Consider the following 18,679-nt stretch of genomic DNA (forward strand, 5'->3'; position numbering starts at 1 on the left):
TGAAAAAAGACAACAAAATCCCAAAGGTGAGGCAGCAGTGCAGTAGTTCCCAACTCAAAATGACAAGAAATCCATGAAGCCTTCTTTTCTCTTGAAAAATTAAGGACAGCAAGAGTACTTGTGTAACGGTAAATTTTTGCTTTTTCAAAGTCTAATATAATACAAACTTTTCACCACTGTCTCTCATTCTTTCTCCATCCATTATTTTGAGTGAGTGAAGCTTGTCCTGACTTCATTACGCACACTTGAAACCCTCTATTTCGGTCACAACGACAAGAAAGTTACGTAAGCACACATAACGTCGCAGAAGAGCCAACGTGAAGCTCAACAGCAAGATAGAGGGGCTCACTGAACTCTGTTCTGAAGGTGTGGAGGCGGGTTCGACTGTCAGAGGAAACCTTATAGAACGACAGAGTACCAGCTGGATGATCCAGGTACACTGCCACCCGATCAGACCGTGAGCGAAGAGAAGGAACACTGATCTTCTCACCCTTGTGTAAAACAGAACAACCGCCATCGGAGCAAGTTAGACACCAAGATCTGACATCCTGCCCCAGCTCACTATCATCCACATCCCCTTTCTTTCCAATGGTTTTATATCTTAACCCGATACTGAAGACCCTCATCATCTCAACTTCAAAGTAGTAGCGCTCGCCCAGAGCCTGCTGACACAGAACTTGTTGGCGGTGACCAGACCTCCCTTCGTCACCGGGGAACTCCTGCTCTTCTCCTTCCCAAGCCACTTTTCTGTTCTCTTCAGAGAAGGTGAGGGTCTCCTGAGCTGTTTCAGGGTCAAAAGTCAGCTCACAGGCATCTGGATTAAAAAGAAATCACCTTAGTTCATTACCAACATCAAGACAGGTTTGGAAGTGGTGTAAAATTTTAATCAAGACAGGTTTTAACAGTTTACATTTCTAACAGCTCCAACAGTTGGTACCTTGTCTTTGCAAACCACTAACTTTTGACATTTAAAAAAGCATTCAATTTTTTGGAATTCTAAATCTAAAAAATTGACCAACTTACATTTCTTGAATCCTGGTTTCATCCTCTCAATTCCACTATGGTCAACTCTGTCAAAAACACAAGGAGTAAAACTTTAGGGCACAAAAACAGTGTAAGCCAATAGAGTGGATTGCATTGGAGATTGACAGGTGCCAGTTCTGGTCCTTGCCAAAACTAAAGTCAAAACCTTCTTGTAGAAATACAATGGCTACCTGACATCGCTGAGCTTGTACTCTGGATCGGTCTTCAGTTCAGAGATCAGCTTCTTTCCTGAGTCCCCCAGGTTGTTGTAGCTCAAATCCAGCTCAGTCAGATGGGAGGGGTTGGACTTGAGTGCCGTGGCCAGGTACCCACAGCCTTCCTCCGTGACCATACAACCTGACAACCTGAGGAAACAGAGTCAGGAAAACAAGATCAGTAATCTACTTTCAGAACACACCTTCTGGTTTTGAGTTTCTTGCATCATTAAATAAATGTAAAGGAAATACCTCAGTGCCTTCAGTCTGCAGAGTGGACTTGATAGTCCATCACAGAGCTGCTTCACTCCTGAATCTTGCAGGTCATTGTTGCTCAGATCAAGATCTCTCAAAGGTACATATGGGAATGTGAGACCAAAGGCCAAATGTTCAACCCAGTCCTCTGTCACTTTGCAGTCTGCCAGTCTAGAAATGGACAAAAGGTAAGATGCTGCCATGCATTTTTCACAACATACAGACTTTCATCTCTTCGATAGAGATTCTTGGGATTGTAAGCAGAGATGAAGATCCACGTTGGTGTCAGGATAAAGGAAAACTTAAAGCTGATATTCTTTGGTAAAAGTAAACTTACACAGCCTTCCTGCTGATCCTCACGGCTGGAATCAGCCTCCTTCGTCCTTCATCTGTCGTGTTGAAACTCTTCAGGTCCAACACCGCCAGATCTTCCTTTGATACCTGAAGCATGTAAGCCAGTGCCGAGCAGTGCAGGGGAGTCAGCTCTGTTTTGGAACGTTCTGGCAATCGTAGAAATTCCTGGATTTCACCCTTGATTTTGTTGTCTCTCATCTCGACCATGGCCTGAAAGAGAGTGATGCTGCTCTCTGGAGGGAGGTTCTTCCTGCGTATCGCTTTGAGGTGAGTCAGGATTTTCTTCTCGGTGTCTTGGTCCGGTGACTTCAGCAAACTCTGAAGGAGTCTCCGGTTGGGTTCGACCATGAGACCAAGGAGGAACCTCATGAAGAAGTCCAAGTGGCCATTCTTCTTCTCCAGCACCTTATCAACGGTCATCTTCAGAAGATCAAGTAAAGAATGCTCCTCGTCCTTCAGATCAAGGAAGTCACCAAACTCCTCTGTTCTCTGATTTGTGAAACAGTCGTAGACAAAAAGTGCCGCGAAGAACTCCTGGATGGTCAGGTGAACAAAGAAGAAAACCTTTTGTGTAAAGACTTGTTCTTCTCTCAAAACTTCAGAGCAAAATCCGGAGTAGATGGTTGCCTCTTTTACATCAATGCCACACTTTTCAAGGTCTTCGTTGTAGAAGATGAGATGGTTGTCCAGCAGCTTGGTGAATGCGAGCTTGCCAAGTTTCAGAAGAAACTCCTTGTGGTTCTTCAAAAGTTGCCCTTTTTCTTCCAGGTTCTCGTTGTATTTCCTGCTCCGACGGGTTGTCTGTGCAAACAGGTAGTGAGCCATCATCTCCGTGAGAGTTTGAGGGATTTCAGCTTCCTCGTTGCCCCCAAAGATCTCCTTGAATAACACAGCAGAAATCCAGCAGAAGATGGGGATCTGGCACATGATGTCGAGACTCGGTGAAGAGCGAATGTGTGAAATTATTCTGTCAGCGAGGCCTGAGTCATGACTGCATCGCTTCCTGAGGTACGCCTCTTTTTGAGGATCACTGAACCCCCTGATCTCTGTAACCATGTCTACAAACTCTGCAGGGATCTGATCAGCTGCTGCTGGACGGGACGTTATCCAGAGTCGAGCATCTGGGAGAAGGTTTCCTTTGATTAGGTTTGCAAGGAGGTCAGCCACAGATGTCACTTCAGTGATGGACGTTACCGGTTTGGTCCTAAAGTTCAGTTGGAACTGACTTTCATCCAGGCCGTCAAGGATGACTATGGTTCTGGCTTTCGTCAGATCCACCGAGTCCATTTGTTCTTTGAGTGCAGGATGAAACTCCGTCAGGAGCTCAAGTAAGCTTTTGTCAGCCCTTATCAGGTTAAGTTCTCTGAAGGCGATACAGAACACCAACTCAATGTCCCTGTTCTCTGTCTCTTCGGCCCAGTCAAGAACAAATTTTTGCACAGAGAACGATTTTCCAATCCCCGCCACGCCCTTCGTCAGGACAGTTCTGATGCGACACTTTTGGTCAGGCAAGGGCTCAAAGATCTTGCTGAGGTCGACTGTTTTTGAGGGGGATTCTGATCCCAATTTCAGTTTGATGTGTCTGAACACATGTTCCTCATGCAACCCCTCGTTATTTTTGGTGGTGATTAAAACCTCTGTGTACACATTGTTCAGGGGACTCTTTGGATCACCATTACCTTCAGATACCAAGGTAAACCTTTTTTGCATCCCGGTCTTCAGTTGCTGTGAAACATTGGCCACTGTAACAATCAAAGCACATGAAACCATTGAAGCTTTCTGTGAGCAAACAACACATACGGTGCATTGGTATGATCTGAGATTTGTGCTGCTGAAAACTGAATTAGAGTAATTATATTTAATTTGTAAAGCACGAGTTGAAACTGAAATATTTTAAATTGTATCTAATATGGAAAACTTAACTCTATATTCCTTCTTCTCGTTCAAAAAAATCAATTTAAGTTTGTACTATTGGAATTGAGTTTCACAGTTCCATTTCAATTCAATATGGCATGACTGATACATTATCTCAGCCTTAGAGGAAGAATAATCGAGCACAGATTCTTAAAAATCCTCATCACATCCATGAAAACTGAAGTTTCAGTCAAACTGGAGTATTCAGTCCCTGGGCTTCAGACACCATGGAAATGGTGCTGAGTCAGACCTTTAAAGCGTTTTTTCTGACATGAAGAGGATTTGTGTAAATCCTGATGGGGTGTACTCCACCTCTCACACAGAGACAGGTGGGATAGGCTTCAGCCACCCACAACCCTGACCAGGATAAGCGGTATAGAAAATGGATGGATGGGTAGAAATTCAGTTTATAGTAGCACCAGTCTCAGCTCATACAGTATCCTTAACACAGCTCTAACCACAGACTCTCAGACGGTATTTCTGAGGGTATTTGAACTCACCAATGTTTATGTTCTTTAATGGCCGTCTCAGTTTGTATCTTGTTTTCTTCCCACACGTCTTACAGTCCAGTCTGAGACACTCTTCGCATGACCAGTGTCCACAAGGCATCTTGACTGGATCCTTTAAAGACTCCATACACGCTGAGCAACTGGACGGCTCTCCAGAGAGCTGGCTGAGGGTAGAAAGACACACAGGTCCAGTTAGAAATCTACCAGTTTATAGTTATACCAGGTCAAAGAGCCTCAGAGGAAAGAAGAACACTGTGTCTTGATAAATCTTTGGCTGGCAGACAGTTCCTGGATGCACCAGCCAAAAGAAGTGTTTTTGTTTGGCTAGTTTTTGATTGTTTTTTATTTAGATTTCTTTACCTTTGTTTTTTTTCTTCTAGACCAAGGTCTATTGGCCTGACCATGGATCCACTTCTTTTTATGGAAACAGCACTTGGTCCTGGTGACTCCTCAGTCTGCCGGCTGTATGGAGAGCAACAAATACAGCATTTGTTCAGATGTGCAAAACATGTTCAAAACAAGGGGCAACATCTGGTGAAACGAAACCCATGCAGAACTGCTAACAGTCGCTGTTCGTCGAGAATCTGTTTGAGGCTGGCTGCAGAAAGACCAGAAGTCACGTACACACCCAGTGATAAAATCGGACTTTTACGGCATTAAAAACATATTTACAGCCTGGTTAAAAAAACAGCTTGGGTTTAAAACCCTGATTTCACTATCAGCACACACTGTACGGTGAGTGATTTTTTTTCTTACTCGGTGGTTTAGAAGTTATTAGGATCGTTTGATTTTCCAATCAGAGGCACAGCTCTGGTCACGTGACCGCGGACTGGCTTCATTTCACGGTCTCAGGAACACTGGCTCCACTGGCAACACTGACTCAGGTAAATAACAGGGTAGCTCCTTAGCTACTAGCTACTTCCATAAATTCTCCTAAGTGTCCTGTTGATGCAGTACATTTTCTTTCCATTCCTTTCAGAAAGTTGAGAAATCATTTCACGACTTGTGCCTATGATTCATTTCATAAAAAAAACTGCATGGAATCAATATCCGTACATTTTACAGATCATTTCCAAACATTTCCAGCGTCTTAGAGTTGGAAGTAACATGAAAGTTGTGCACAGTTTCAAACTGCAGAGGTCTGATTTCAAAAAATGCTTTCACATAAAAAGTGTTTATAAAAATACCTTGGAGATGTTGTGTCTTTGAAATATATCGGTTCAGACATGGAAGAAATGCTCCTGGCTTTGACGCTGGGTGCTGGAGACTCATCATCACTGAAAGAAGGTAAAAAAAAACACTCCTTATCATCAAACATTAAAATTTTAAAACACCAGTGCAGACTCAAATTTTTTACAGTGTATTTTTTCTTTTTTCATGACATCACAGCTGTCCTTTTTTATGATTGGCTGACAGTGATGGTACCTGCCCACTTCCTCTGGGTTGGAGCTGCTGGGTTTTTCAGATGACTGAGACAAAGTGCTGAGTCTCCTCCTCTTCTTACTTTGAGGCATCTTCACAGCTGGGAACAAACAAGTCAGTTCATCAAGAGGTGAGGAGAGAAAAATATGACACTTTTATTAACATTTTTATCTTCTTTTTCTGTGTTTATATCTGAATATGCACCGGGTTAGGATACATTATTAACAACAGAAACATATTTTGACACTGTGAGAGAAAAAGATCTAGCTTTTTGCATTCAGAGGACACAGGAAGGTCATCTGTGAAGTAGTTTAACTGTTCTGTAATTTTTAATATTAAGAGCTGTTGTTTAGCTTGTAAACAAAATTTTTAAAAGAATAATTTGAAGTACAACAAACATTTTCCAAGTTCGTTTTTTTGTAGTTTCAGGGTTAGTAGAAATATGTTGACTTTTTTTTTTTAATACAGAAAGATGATTTCAACTGCTTTTCCTGTTAATTTAACAAAGTTAGTACAAAGTTAGAATTTGAAACTGATTGAGTTCAACATGTTGTCAGATTGATTTGTTGAAAATTAAATTAGAAGAAAACTTTTTTAAAAAACATTTTAATGAGTTACTGTTGGGTCACCACAGATGTATTAATATATATTGCTAAATGAAGAGTGTGAATCAAGTCATTCTGCTTAAATACACTTCCTTAAAAAAAAAATAAAAAAAGGAAAGGAAAGTCTCTCCCCAGTGACTACAGGAAGTTTCTATCAGGTTTCTACCGGAAAAGAATGCACCTCCTTGAGTTGTACCACAGAGACACCGAGTGTTTATGTGTAGATCTACAGATATCAGAGAAGTCAACCCTGTGATAGAGCTCCCACTGGGATTAATCATTTAACAGCTGCAGTTTGAGATTTTAGACTCGACCAAAGGTAGGTTTCTTTAACCCATTACTTTGATTTAAACATCCTGAGACGCTCCACCCGCCTCACAAACTGTTATTCTTTATTAAAATCGATCATTAACGAGACAAACTCCGCTCAACTCTGAGGTTAACGCTGTTAAAATTTCTCAACGCACTTCCGGCCTCCGTAGGCCCAAACTGCGCATTTCGTCAGAACCCTTCATAGAACGCGCCTCACGTGAGTCCGTGACGTCAAAAAGAGTAACACGTTCTCGAATTTGTACTTACGTCAAACGGATTGCAACATCTGTCGGTTCTTGAGTCTTTTTCGGACTAAATTTCAGGAGAAGACTTTTCTGTGACTCGTATTCGCGGGAAACACCCGCACTTTACTTTCGGTTTCTACTTCATTCTGCCTCCCCCTCAGAACACTGTAAATAATCCCAGTTTAGTTCATGACCTGCTGGGAAACCTGAGTCTGTACTGAGATACCATCGACAAGAGGTTTATAGCGCCGAGTAGTGGAAGGAAACGATAAAAACAGGTGCTCTGACTCCCAACATGATGCTCAAAAGCAGAACTAAAATTTCATGACAGATTAACTGAGAAAAATAAGAGCTGGATACACAAGGTTAAAAAAATAAGCATTATAAAGTAAATTAAACAAATCAACATTAGACCAGACATGTCAGGTGACTGGGATAAGTTAAAGAAGGAATTCAGGGATTGTAAAAAGGTACAAAAGGCTAAAATTTAAGGAGACTGATCAGTTCTGTCTGCTCCACTCTGTCAACAGCAAAGCTTTGTCACTGGGCGCCCCCTACTGGTCAGACACTCTATTCAAAGACAATATGCAAGGCTTTCATCTCAATGGACTTTACACTGTCAAGCATCAAAACATCCAATCAGAAACGAGATTTATAATAAAAAATTCACACAAAAAAATAATAAAATAAACATTTAATGGTGGGGTTCCCTTTGCATTGCTTATGTATTTGGAGAAAAAAGGGTTGACAGCTTTCAGATGTCCTACAAACAACTTCTGGTGGTTGTATCATACCTCACCCAGAGTCTGGTGAAAACAACTGAAAAAATAAAAATTAAGATGAGATAAAATTCTCACAGACTTTAACAATGTTTTATAATTAACTGTTATTTTAAAGCTAAGGCTCATCCCTTCATCCCCAGCACATGTATTGAGACATTTTGTGTTTCTGCTCTTGTTTTCTTCAGTGGGGCCCTCCACGTCCTTGTAACTCCTCTTCCTCAGAGCTAGACTGGCCTTCCCTGGGTCCACTGTCTCTTTCCCAGAATCAAGGCATGACACAGTGCTAATCTTGTACATGGTAACTTAACACAACTAAATGCATTTCCTCAAGTTCTGTACTTTAGTTTGATTTAGAAAAAAGTGAATCCATCATTTAGTCCACTTTGTCCTGGATTTGAAATCTTTTATGGTCCATTGAAGCTTATTTGTCCCACAGTGGGGAATTTACAGAGTAACAGGAACAAACAAGAAAGTATGAAGTGAAAAACATTACAATAGGTCAATATTGAAAAAATAATTTAGTAAAGAAAAAATATGTAAATATCAAGCACAACATCAAACTGGAAAAAAATCTACTGAAAGAGGTGATATTTACAGTTACCATACTTTTTGGTATATTATTTTAAAGTGAATGTGTTTTTATTTGACCCCCTGTCCAGTGAGTTATGTTTCCAAAAAAGAGATTTATACAATAATGTTTATCACCAACTCAAAAAGTTTGATTTAGAGAAAATGATCCTGTTTCCTGGGCTAGATAAAGTCCTTAAAATCCTAAAAGTCTGATATGTTTATCTCAGATCTCAGAGCAACATTGTTTTTATTTCACACTTGGTTGAAAATAAGAAAAAAATGGTAAAAAGTGTTTTTACCACTTTCTTCCTGAATCAAATGTTCAGATGTGTTGTAACATGGAATAGCCCATTGAATAAGAAGGGAGGGGGAGGAGCCAAAACCATCATTACAGATTAAGACTTTTGATGGATTTTGAAGCAGGTGAAGTAAGATTTAGAAAAAAGAAATGCTTTCAACTGAAGATAACTTCATAAATCAGTTTTGAAGAGATGCTTTGGGGGCCCCTGGGGATCTTGGGGCCCCGGGCAACTGCGTGCGTTTGCCTAATTGTAGCTACGCCCCTGCCTGTCAGGTTTCCTCTCACGTCCCCACAAAGTTATGTTCAGGTCTGATCTCAGATCTGCTGCCGTGAGACGACTTAAGTTCCAGTAACTGGAATCTGAGTGAGCAGAGAGCCACAGTTACTGATGAGCAGAGCTTTGAGCTTCAGAGGATCTGCAGATGTGAGGAGGCTAATGAGGGGAAAAACTGGTTTAGTTTTGTTTCTAGAGATGATAAAGAGCATGAAATTGTAGGAGGGGAATACACAGAGAGAAGCAGACAGATCTGTGTCTTCTCTATGAGTAATCTGTGACATTAAAACCTAACCTGTGATATGAGCACAGTGTCTGATGTGTTAGCTGACACCACTGGGTCCTGTTCTGCTCTCTTTGGCTCCTTCACTGAGTTACAGCTCAGAGTCCCTCCTTTGAGGATGAACGAACACTTTCCTGTCGTTTGTTGTTTAAACTATCTTTTAAATCAGTTTTTGTTCATGTTGAACATCAGCTCAAAGATCAGGTCTAACTTACGCTGCGTCAGGTTTAACACAAATCAAATTTGCAGAAAGTGCTCTAAAAGTTACTGTAGTCAATTAACTCAGAGGATCCCAAACTTTTCAGCCTGAATAATTCAGTTTTATAAATCACAGAAGAAGATCAACATGTCAGAGATGAAACGTGTTTCCCTCCATGTGACTCTAATCCATGAGCATCTCTATGAAACTCACATGGGGTTTAGGAGATCCAGTTTTATGTTGTTCCCTGTTTAAATCTCAGCTGGTTCGTCTGTTAGCAATGGAAACATTCAGACAGGTTAAACAGCTACAGTCAGGTTGGAAACCTAAAGAAACTTACGACACGGCTCAGTCTGTGGGACGGGGACTCGCTCTGGTTCACCTGCTGCAGGGCTCAAAGAAACTGTCATGGTCCGACGGAGCAGATATATGAGCACACACAGGAAGCACTTGGTGACAGTTAACTGCTTCCTGGCACGTTATTATCGTTTTGGCGGTAAAAGTAAAACCTGGTTGGTTGTTAACTGCTGACAGAATGTGAAAGAAGAAAAGGCTCAGAAACACTGAGATGAAGGAGCGACGTGTTGATCAAATCAAAGAGAAATGACACAAAGTAACCACAAACCCCCAACTGCTGTAACCTGGATCTCCACTGACACGTTCAGCTGAAGGTCTCCAGTTTACAGGGTCACTCTTTAAACTGGAACACCAGGAGCTGACAGAGACATTCACACCATCAGGATCAGAGAAGACCATTGATCAGGAGGGACTAAACCAAGACCAGCACATAGACCACTGGCTCTCAAAGGTCATGATTCAAAGATTCAAAAATGTATATTCAAAAAAAAAAGCTACCAAGAAAAATTCATTTCACTGTGTTTGTTCCATCAATGTTTGAATCAAAAATACGTTTAATTTTCTAAACTGAATATTTCATCCAGTAGGTTTTTCACTTCTGTTGTGATTGCCATTTACAAACCATTTGTCCAATCACAAAACTGAAAAAAAACAGCATAGTTCTCAGATTCTCAAGTTTCCGAGGGTACCTGAATGCATCACGTCTGAGCAGAGCAGGTGAATTTGATCAACATCCCCTTGATCCTCATGTGTGAAATACCAAAAATCTAGACTTCTCCCTGCTGTCACTAAGCTGAATGTCAATCAACAGACTCAGTTTTACTAAATACTGGTCAGTCTTTGACGTCTTCATGCAATAAACAGCAGAGATCAACTGATGGTTCACAGGTTTAGTTCCTGTCTGAACCAGTCTGATTAGAAACCTCTATAAGAAAGCCATGAAGTCTGAACGCGCTGTGTAAAACAATCATTCATCAAACAGGGAGTTCTGGGAAATATTACCACTTTAAAGTGGTTTCAGTTAAAAAATTTAAGTTAACCGAACTGAATGAGGATAGAAAAAAATTGACATTAACATTTTAACAAAAGTTTATGGTCATTATGGTCTATAGGGGGCACTTCAGGCTCCTGTGCCGCAGTCTAAGCTTTTGTCCTTAATGACATTTTTTCCCCTTACATTACTTTTACTTTGTACTCTAAGTGGTTTTGAAATCAGGACTTTTACAGTTTTACTTCAGTAAAAAACTAGAGTTGATACTCCAACTTCTACAAAAGTATTTTTAAACCCTACTATCTTTATGTAACCGGCAGCCTTTTTGTACATGATAGGCTTCCGTAGTTTTTTTTACACAGCTCAGTCCATGACGGCACCTCCTTCTTCCTTAAATTACAAATAGGTATATCCCTATAAAAACAGCACTGCATGAGTTCGTCTGCATTTTACTTGGAGCTTTCTCAGTTTGTTTGCTGCTCTTCTGAGACTGATTACCACTGCTGCTTTGTTTAGCTCGTTGTTTTGTTCAGGCGGCTTTAGCGTTTGCTGTCTTTACTTTTATATGTTTGAGCTTGGTTCGATTTTTGAATCATTTTCAGGATTGATTGCTTTGGTTCTTTTAGAGTAGTGTTTTTATTGTTATCAGTTGGGTCGATTGCTTTCTTCCTTTGCAGAAACAACCTTGTTAATCCTGTGTTCTTTCTTTGTTTGGGAGGCCAAGCGAGCGGTGCATCGTTGTCGTCGTTGGGGCTGTCTGTAAGTACAGGCCTCACACCACCTCTACCTCACTTTCCCTTAAATGTGTCTGAGTTGCTGTCACTTTCCATGTTCTTCTCATGGAGCACATTTTGTTTCTTTTTAGTTGCCGTGTTTGTGTTAGTGAAGGGTTGTGGCCACCGTGTGAATGGTAAGTCTTCTACACCCCCATCCTAGGCACAAGTGACCATCTCTCCCTTAGTCTGGAGTATTTCCCTCAGTGGTTTAATTTACTCTTCATTTAGTTAACCTAAGTAAGTGGTGTTTTTTTAATCATATCTGTTTTTATCTACAGTTTCAGTGATTTATTGCTTATCTAAACATTTTTATCAAAATAAACTCGTTGCTTGAAAACCAGTCTTTGTCTCTGCCTCTGATTTGTTTGCTGTCTGTTTTTAAAAGTGTTCATGGTAAAGTTCATGTAACACGGTCACATAAACTTCTACTTCAGTAATACATGTAAATACTTTTAAAACCTCTGGTCGTTATTAATAAGGAAGTGACTACTTCCTGGGTCTGTAGGGCTGATAATCTTCTATAGTAAAGACCCAGGTTTTCTTCAGTTTGTGGTTTCACTGATCCTGTTGGTTTGTTTCCTCCTCACGTGATGAGGAGAGAATCACACTCATTACAACGAACATTGATGATGAAACAGTGGTTATGATTTATATGTTGCAATTACACACGAAATGGGAACTAAAGGGAAGAGCTCCTCAGTCAGAGTGTATGTACATGTTAAAGGAAACAAAAACAGGTACTCACATCTCCAGCCAAAAGCCTTTTTATCTTCTTCTTTGTTTTGTTTTGTATTTCTTTTCTCTTTTTAAAAAAAATTATCGTGTGCAAGCTTGTTTCTTTGTGGTGAGGCAGTTGAGCTGGTCCAGCAGATATTTCCTCTTCCTTGTTTTAGGAGATATGGGCGTACATTTGGTTTAAAGCTGTGGTTTGTTTTCAGTTCCTCATTGAAAGTCTGTAAAGTCTGTTTTTTTAAATATATTTTACTCCCTAAGAGTCAAACCCAGCACATTTATTTCTGACTGACACACAGCGCTCTGTTGGACAGCTCTCACATCTTCGACAGTTTTTTTGCTAATACATAATTATTTAATTTAACACGTTAGTTTGAATGTTTTTCTATTTATTGTTATCTAACAAACCATCAGGCTAATTCGTTCAGTGAAAAAGTGTTTTTCAAGAAAACTTGTTTGCTAACAAACTGGCTAGTTGCTAATTAGCCAAACTGTGTAGTAGTGGCAGCAACCTCTGGTGAAAAAAACCACCAAGCAGTGATGTTAAAGCCTGCAGTACACTGAGTGTCCACCAGGGGCCTGCTGCAGAAACAAACGTGTTTACAGTCTGATTCAAAAACAGTGTGGCTCTAATTCTCTTAATGTTATTTGAATAGCTCGTTATTAAAAGTTGCAGTTTCCCTTATAAGGGCATGGCTGGTTTGACTGACAGGTGGGCCCCCATGTGGCTTAAGCCCCGCCTCTTTATCTCATCCTGACTCAACAAAGCTAAGTTTAGCGTGTGACTACTGTTGATGATAGGCTTCAAAACTCTGCATTAGAAGCAAATGGGTGATGTCATAGAGACTACGTCATATGATATACTGTCTTATACGTGTTCAAAGCGTGGAAATTTTGTATTATTGGTTTATAAGAAGATACAAATGTTTGCATAATCAGAGACGTAGCTCCAAAAGTTAGGCTGTGTCGACAATTCCAATATGGCGACCATTAAGTTTGGGTTTGAAATTCTTCCTGAGGAACAAAAACAGATAAAAACAGAGTTTGTGATGATGTGACGTGGTGTATTCTTTTATTTTAAAGAAGGACGTAGAGTAAAACTCTGTGGCCTCCTCGTTAAAGCAACATTTCTTCCTTTAAACACAGACACATTTATCAAAATGACATCATCAGACATCGAAATACAGACGCCAAACATTTAAAGCTGAGTCACTGTTTCCAAACATGGCTTCAACATCACAGAGAAACGACGCTTTCCTCAGCTGATCCTGATCAAACCCGTCCATAAACAACCTCTGTTCATCAATCTCAGAGACCAGTTTTTATCCTGGATCACACAGAATCTGAGGTTCTGGCCCTGAAGCCCCGTAGAGTCCGGTTACGTGCTCCCAGGGTTGTTTCCAGCCTCAGGGGGCGAGTTGTCGCTGTCCTCGTCCCAGGATGAGGCCGTGAACCCTGCAGGGGCAGAGATGGAGTGTGGGGCGGGGGTGTGGCCCAGGCCTTGGTACCGCCCACTGGAGGAAGGGGAGGAGGGCATCGACGTGGCGGCCGCGGCGATGGCGTCCTGGGAGGTGGCGGTGAGGAGGCCGGTGTGCTCGGTGTGTTCGGGTCGAGCCGTGGTACCAAAGTACATCTTGTTGGGTCGACCCAGGAAGGTCCGGCCTGTTGACAGAGGTTCTCAGATCAAGTCTTTTTCACCTGTCGCTGAGTCACCAACCGAGGATCTGAGGGAGGGACTCACCTGCGTGGCGGACCTGCTCTGTGACATCAGCTCTGATGTCAGAGAAATCCCACATGGCCAGGAAGCTGTCGAAACACGAGCCCTCCTCGGCCTCCTGAGGAGACGAGTAAAGGTTTAAAGAGAGGAAGATTTCACAGCAGAGACTCACAGAGAGGCGGAGCGGCAGAGGACCTGGACGTAGGGTTTGTAGGTGAAGGTGTAGTGGTGAGCGATGGCGGCCAGGAACATCTCGATGCAGATGATGAAGTCCTGTGAAGACGGAAAGAGCAGATAACTCAGGGTGGAAACATGCTGAGTGTCAAAGGTCACATGACTTCATGTACACGTGTCCACCTGCAGTCCAGTCGCCACGGCCTCCACACTGTCCCAGTCCCAGGTGTGTTTGTCGGAGATGACGCCGACCTTCACCAGGAAGGCGATCAGCACGGCCTGCCTGAGGAGAGAAGAGACGAAACGTGTTCACACTCAGGCACCTTCACTTTCATCCTCTCTGCAAACGGAAACGGCCTCCATCCTCACCAGAAGGAAACGAACACCACCAGTTTGACGCACAGGAACTTCCCCACCGGCCTGATGGGGGTCAGCTCCTCTTTCAGCGCTCGGTACAGCAGCACCAGGCAGTACATGGCGAACTGGAGGGAGAGCGTGTGACAGGCGAGAGCGTTACTGAGAAACCTGCAGTTCCAGGAGTGACCACTGGAGGCAGGGTCTGAAGGTGAGTCAGTCCCCATCAGGTCCCATTCTGTGGTTCTTAATTAACACTTTCTGTGTGTGTGTGTGTGTGTGTGTGTGTGTGTGTGTGTGTGTGTGTTCACCAGCTGAGAAATGTTGTTGATGATGACGAGGTAGGACCAGGCGTTCCTGAAGCTGAAGTTGGCTTCGTCGTAAACCCCGCACAGCTGACAGATCCTGCAGAGAGCAGAGGGTCAGTGTGAGGGGCTGGAACTGAAAACTGGCCGCGTGTCACTACAGGAAACTTACAGCGCTATCACCGTGGTAACAGGTCTGACCACGGTGTACTGCAGGACCCCCAGCTTACACCTGAACAGCAGCACCCTGACAGAGACACAGGTCTGACTGTTAACACACCACATCCATCACAGAGTGACCCCGCCCCCCATGACCCCGCCCCCTCTTACTCTCCCATGGGCCACGGCGGGCAGCAGCAGAGGGGCGGCAGGTGAGGCTGCTGCTGCTGCACCTCCAGCATCAGCACCAGGCTGGGGTACTGGTTACTGAGGAAGTTCAGGAGGAAGATCAGGAAGTTGTAGATGACGTAGGCCTCGTAGCACTCTCTGCACGTGTCCACGTAGATCGCCAGGCTGGGATACCGCAACGCCAACCACTGGAAGAGGAAGAAGAGGAAGAGGAAGGCTCTCAGTGTGGAAACATGGTTAGCTACACATGAAAGATCATCCAGGGTCACATGACAGGAGGAGAGGAAGAAAACCTCAAATACAGGAGGACGGGGTGGAAGAAAAAAAAAAAAAGAAAAAAGAAAAATAATCATTGACGGAGAGAACTGAGCAAGAGGAACAGACCATGGAAGAAGAAAAAGAAACAAAAAATGTGAAATTAATAAAGGAAGACAAATGAGAAAACAACAAAAAATGGCAACTAGGAAAAAAGAAAAGGAACGGTTAAGAAAACGAAAAGAGCGGAAAAAAAGAAAAAAGCTGAGAAAGAAAGACGGATGGACATTTTTTTAAGCAAACAAAAAGATTTAAAAAAAAAGAACAAAGAACAGAGGTATGGATGAACAAATGAAAGAACATAAAAGAGACGGGGAAAAGAATGGAGGAAAAAAGCAAGAATGACAAAACTGAAAGGAAAGAAGACAGGAAAAAGAAAATATAAAGAAAGTTCAAAATGAGGAAAAAAAATAGAAAGTGAAGAAAGAGAAATTAAGAAAGATAAAAACAAGAAAAAATGTTTTAAAAAAATCACCAAAAAATGGTGATAAAGAATTATTTCACAAAAAAGAGAAGAAAAAATTGTGAAAAATAAAATTTATATAATAGGAAAGTGAAATGGAAAAAAAAAACGACAGAAATGTGGATGATAAAAGAAAAATGACTAAAAATGGGAAATAAGAGAGAAAGAACAAAAAATAAAGAAAGGAATTTGGAAAAGGAAACCAAATTAAAAACAGGAAAAAAGGAAAGTACAGGAATATGAAAGAAAGAAAGAAAGAAAGAAAGAAAGAAAGAAAGAAAGAAAGAAAGAAAGAAAGAAAAAAAAAAGAAAAAAGAACAGAAGAAATAAAGAAAGAAAGAAAAAAGAATAGGAGAAATAAAGAAAAAAGAAAAGAAGAAAGAAAGAAAGAAAAAAAAAAGAAAAAAGAAAAAGAAAGAAAGTAAGAAAGACAGAGCTCCCAGTGCGTTTGTCTGAGTGTAACGAGGCCTCAGCGTCTCTAACGGTTCCTCAAGTTTCTAATGAGGCTGGATGCTCTGGACGCCACGGCAACATAATCTAATAGAGTGCTTCCTGTGTGTGTGTGTGTGTGTGTGTGTGTGTGTGTGTGTGTGAGTGTGTGTGTGTGTGTGTGTGTGTGTGTGTGTGACTCACACTGTCCAAACTGTAGATGGGAACCATCCAGAGAATCCTGAGGAAGATGCAGAGAGAGAGAGAGAGAGAGAGAGAGAGAGAGGTGTGAGATCATAGGTTATAAATACTGAGGATTAAAGGAGCAGTTCACACAAAACTAAAGCTGTTTTTCATCATTATACAATAAAAAACAAACGTTAGAGACTCTCTTCTTCTCTAACTGAACAGGTCCTTGTCATAAAGGTAAAGGTGTGTGTGTGTCCACCTGATGATGGGCCTCTGCAGCTCAGGCTGGGTGAAGTGAACGATGTGCTGCAGGATCCCCCACAGAGAGATGGGGATGGTCAGAAAGACGAAGATGCCGGCGATGAACCAGGCCTTACTGTGAGTCCCCACCTGGAGGAGCAGAGGGAGAAAGGAAATAAGGAGGTGTGGTTTAGGTCAGGCTCAAAGGTTGAACAGGTGTGTCCTTAAGGTGATGACGATGATGATGATGAAGACGTGCACCTTGTCCTTCTGCAGCTCCCAGATGCAGAGTGGGACCACAGCCACCAGCAGGAGAGCGTAAAGAACCAGGACCAGGGGGCGGATCCACCTCCTCCATTCTGCACACGAACACGGCATGATGGCTGCTTCACCCTGAGCGTGGTCTACAGGTGCATGCTGGGTACAGGCCTCACCTGGAGGGTCAAAAGGTCAAGGCATCAAGCAGATAAGAGGAGGTTTTTCTACTGTTTAAGGACGTTTAAATAGGAGCGTTTGGCAATAACACCATATCATTACTATTAAACTAAGAATGATGCTAATTATGTTTCTTTAAGTCTGAAAAAATACAAACTTTTACTTTGGTCTGAATATGTTTGACCCTGTTTAATCTAAATTTTATGTCCTTGTAGTAGTTAGCTATTATGAATTAGCTGTAACAAAAATATAATTGTTAACTCCCCAGTGGTCAAACAGGTTAAAATTAGCTGTTTACAGTAACTGTGTAAGAAAATCCACCAAAATGCTTTGACTGTTTCTGCTAAAATATGCTAATAGCGTTTTTATCTTTAGAGCTTCAAACTGAGTTCGTTAAATAAATACATTTACAACAGACATTTTTTTTCTGAACTAGTAAAAAATAATGATTAGTTGCAGATTTTCAGTTTTACTCGCTAAACATCAGAGCTAACTTAGCAGCAGCACTCTAAACTAGCTTACTGTAGCGTCTCCATTTGACTTAATCTGATTGGTTTGTTGTTAAAAACACCTTTAACGGTCAACATAAAAAACATATTTCTGTTAAAAATTATTTTCACATAATTAAAATTTGGTATTAAAAGCTGTTTGATGCATTTTATCAATTCATAATAACAAATATGGAGCCTTAAGACATGTTATGTTATTAAACTACATGTAAAGTATGATAATAACATGGTCTCCAGGTTACGTTAGCTACTCTAACGTCAAACAGTCACGTTAAACGGTTATTACAGGATGTATTTGGTATAAACTCGTCTAAAAATAGACAGAGGTGAATTATTTATCGCGCACACAGTGAAAACAGGTCGCTGTGGGAACAAAACAGGTGATAAATCGATGAAATGTCGTCAGATGATGAGAGATTATGACCGTTGGAGCTGAAGATGATCACTCAGTGACGGTTGGCCTGCTTTTCCCTCGCGCCTGGTTCTGTTACCAGGCAACGCATCCCTCCTCCGCGCGACTCCTCACACACACACACACAGACACACACACACTCCCGTTGGTCCCGTTCTGACCGATCACCGTCCCATCAGAGCGGGAAATCACAACCATCCAGGACGGTCCCACGGCCCACTGAGTCCGGGTGCTGCCTCGGTCCGTGTTTGCCTCCTCCGGTTTGCTCCGTGTTTACGCGCCCACGTCACGAGGAGGAATCGCGGTCTTCTCCAGTCACGTGATGCGCAGATCACGAATTAAAAGACAGTGAAAAAATATATATATAATATAAATAATTCATTATAATATATATATAAAATAAATCAGATTAAAATAGGAAAAAAGTTAAAAATAAAATTTTATAATTGAAAAATTATATTTGTCTGCATTTCGTCCACAACTGTCTCCATTGAAAACAGTATTTAATTTTTTTTTTTTTTTTTTTTGTTTTTTTTCATTTAAAAAGAAAAACTAACCTTAGGAATACATAAACGATACATTTATATAATTCAGACATTTAAATAATAATTACACAAAAAAATGATAGAGCACAAATATGAGCAGTTAAACTACACTGTAAAAATATCTT

At 41.4% G+C, this 18,679-nt stretch overlaps 2 protein-coding genes across 3 annotated transcripts; both read right to left on the bottom strand.

Moving 5' to 3' along the window:
* Positions 1 to 186: 186 nt before the first annotated feature.
* On the bottom strand, positions 187 to 9,684 carry LOC141784414 (NLR family CARD domain-containing protein 3-like). 2 transcript variants are annotated; one of them, XM_074662245.1, is made up of 10 exons: positions 9,604 to 9,684; positions 5,696 to 5,792; positions 5,458 to 5,547; positions 4,631 to 4,732; positions 4,262 to 4,434; positions 1,831 to 3,589; positions 1,491 to 1,664; positions 1,215 to 1,388; positions 1,024 to 1,070; positions 187 to 814 (listed from the first exon to the last, which is right to left on the bottom strand). In XM_074662245.1, the coding sequence occupies exons 1-10, from the start codon at positions 9,671 to 9,673 to the stop codon at positions 282 to 284; spliced, it is 3,219 nt and encodes a 1,072-aa protein (XP_074518346.1). In that variant the 5' UTR covers positions 9,674 to 9,684; the 3' UTR covers positions 187 to 281. The 2 variants fall into 2 exon arrangements, with proteins under 2 accessions (XP_074518346.1, XP_074518347.1); XM_074662246.1 differs by lacking the exon at positions 9,604 to 9,684 and adding an exon at positions 6,877 to 7,073.
* Positions 9,685 to 13,150: 3,466 nt separating this feature from the next.
* Positions 13,151 to 18,310, bottom strand: LOC141811049 (transmembrane protein 184C-like). Its single transcript, XM_074698901.1, has 12 exons — positions 18,022 to 18,310; positions 16,915 to 17,087; positions 16,673 to 16,803; positions 16,429 to 16,465; positions 15,000 to 15,205; positions 14,842 to 14,916; positions 14,676 to 14,769; positions 14,380 to 14,492; positions 14,194 to 14,293; positions 14,032 to 14,109; positions 13,861 to 13,954; positions 13,151 to 13,781 (listed from the first exon to the last, which is right to left on the bottom strand). The coding sequence occupies exons 2-12, from the start codon at positions 17,029 to 17,031 to the stop codon at positions 13,498 to 13,500; spliced, it is 1,329 nt and encodes a 442-aa protein (XP_074555002.1). The 5' UTR covers positions 17,032 to 17,087; positions 18,022 to 18,310; the 3' UTR covers positions 13,151 to 13,497.
* Between the last annotated feature and the right edge of the window lie 369 nt (positions 18,311 to 18,679).

This window comes from Halichoeres trimaculatus, unplaced genomic scaffold, assembly GCF_033239565.1.
Source record: "Halichoeres trimaculatus isolate MK-OKI-2021-1 unplaced genomic scaffold, fHalTri1.1 fHalTri1_scaffold_22, whole genome shotgun sequence".
NCBI classification, from domain to species: domain Eukaryota; kingdom Metazoa; phylum Chordata; class Actinopteri; order Labriformes; family Labridae; genus Halichoeres; species Halichoeres trimaculatus.

What these genes read in the sequence shown, in the direction of transcription:
- LOC141784414 (XM_074662245.1), bottom strand. Translation starts at nt 9,673, where the DNA reads ATGACAGTTTCTTTGAGCCCTGCAGCAGGTGAACCAGAGCGAGTCCCC. An exon ending in AACCCAGAGGAAGTGGGCAG is followed by an intron (nt 5,548 to 5,695) that starts GTACCATCACTG and finishes ACCTTCTTTCAG; the next exon opens with TGATGATGAGTCTCCAGCAC. An exon ending in GAAACCAGGATTCAAGAAAT is followed by an intron (nt 815 to 1,023) that starts GTAAGTTGGTCA and finishes TTTTTAATCCAG; the next exon opens with ATGCCTGTGAGCTGACTTTT.
- LOC141811049 (XM_074698901.1), bottom strand. Translation starts at nt 17,031, where the DNA reads ATGCCGTGTTCGTGTGCAGAATGGAGGAGGTGGATCCGCCCCCTGGTC. An exon ending in GGGAGCTGCAGAAGGACAAG is followed by an intron (nt 16,804 to 16,914) that starts GTGCACGTCTTC and finishes CTGCTCCTCCAG; the next exon opens with GTGGGGACTCACAGTAAGGC. An exon ending in CCGTGGCGACTGGACTGCAG is followed by an intron (nt 14,110 to 14,193) that starts GTGGACACGTGT and finishes CCGTCTTCACAG; the next exon opens with GACTTCATCATCTGCATCGA.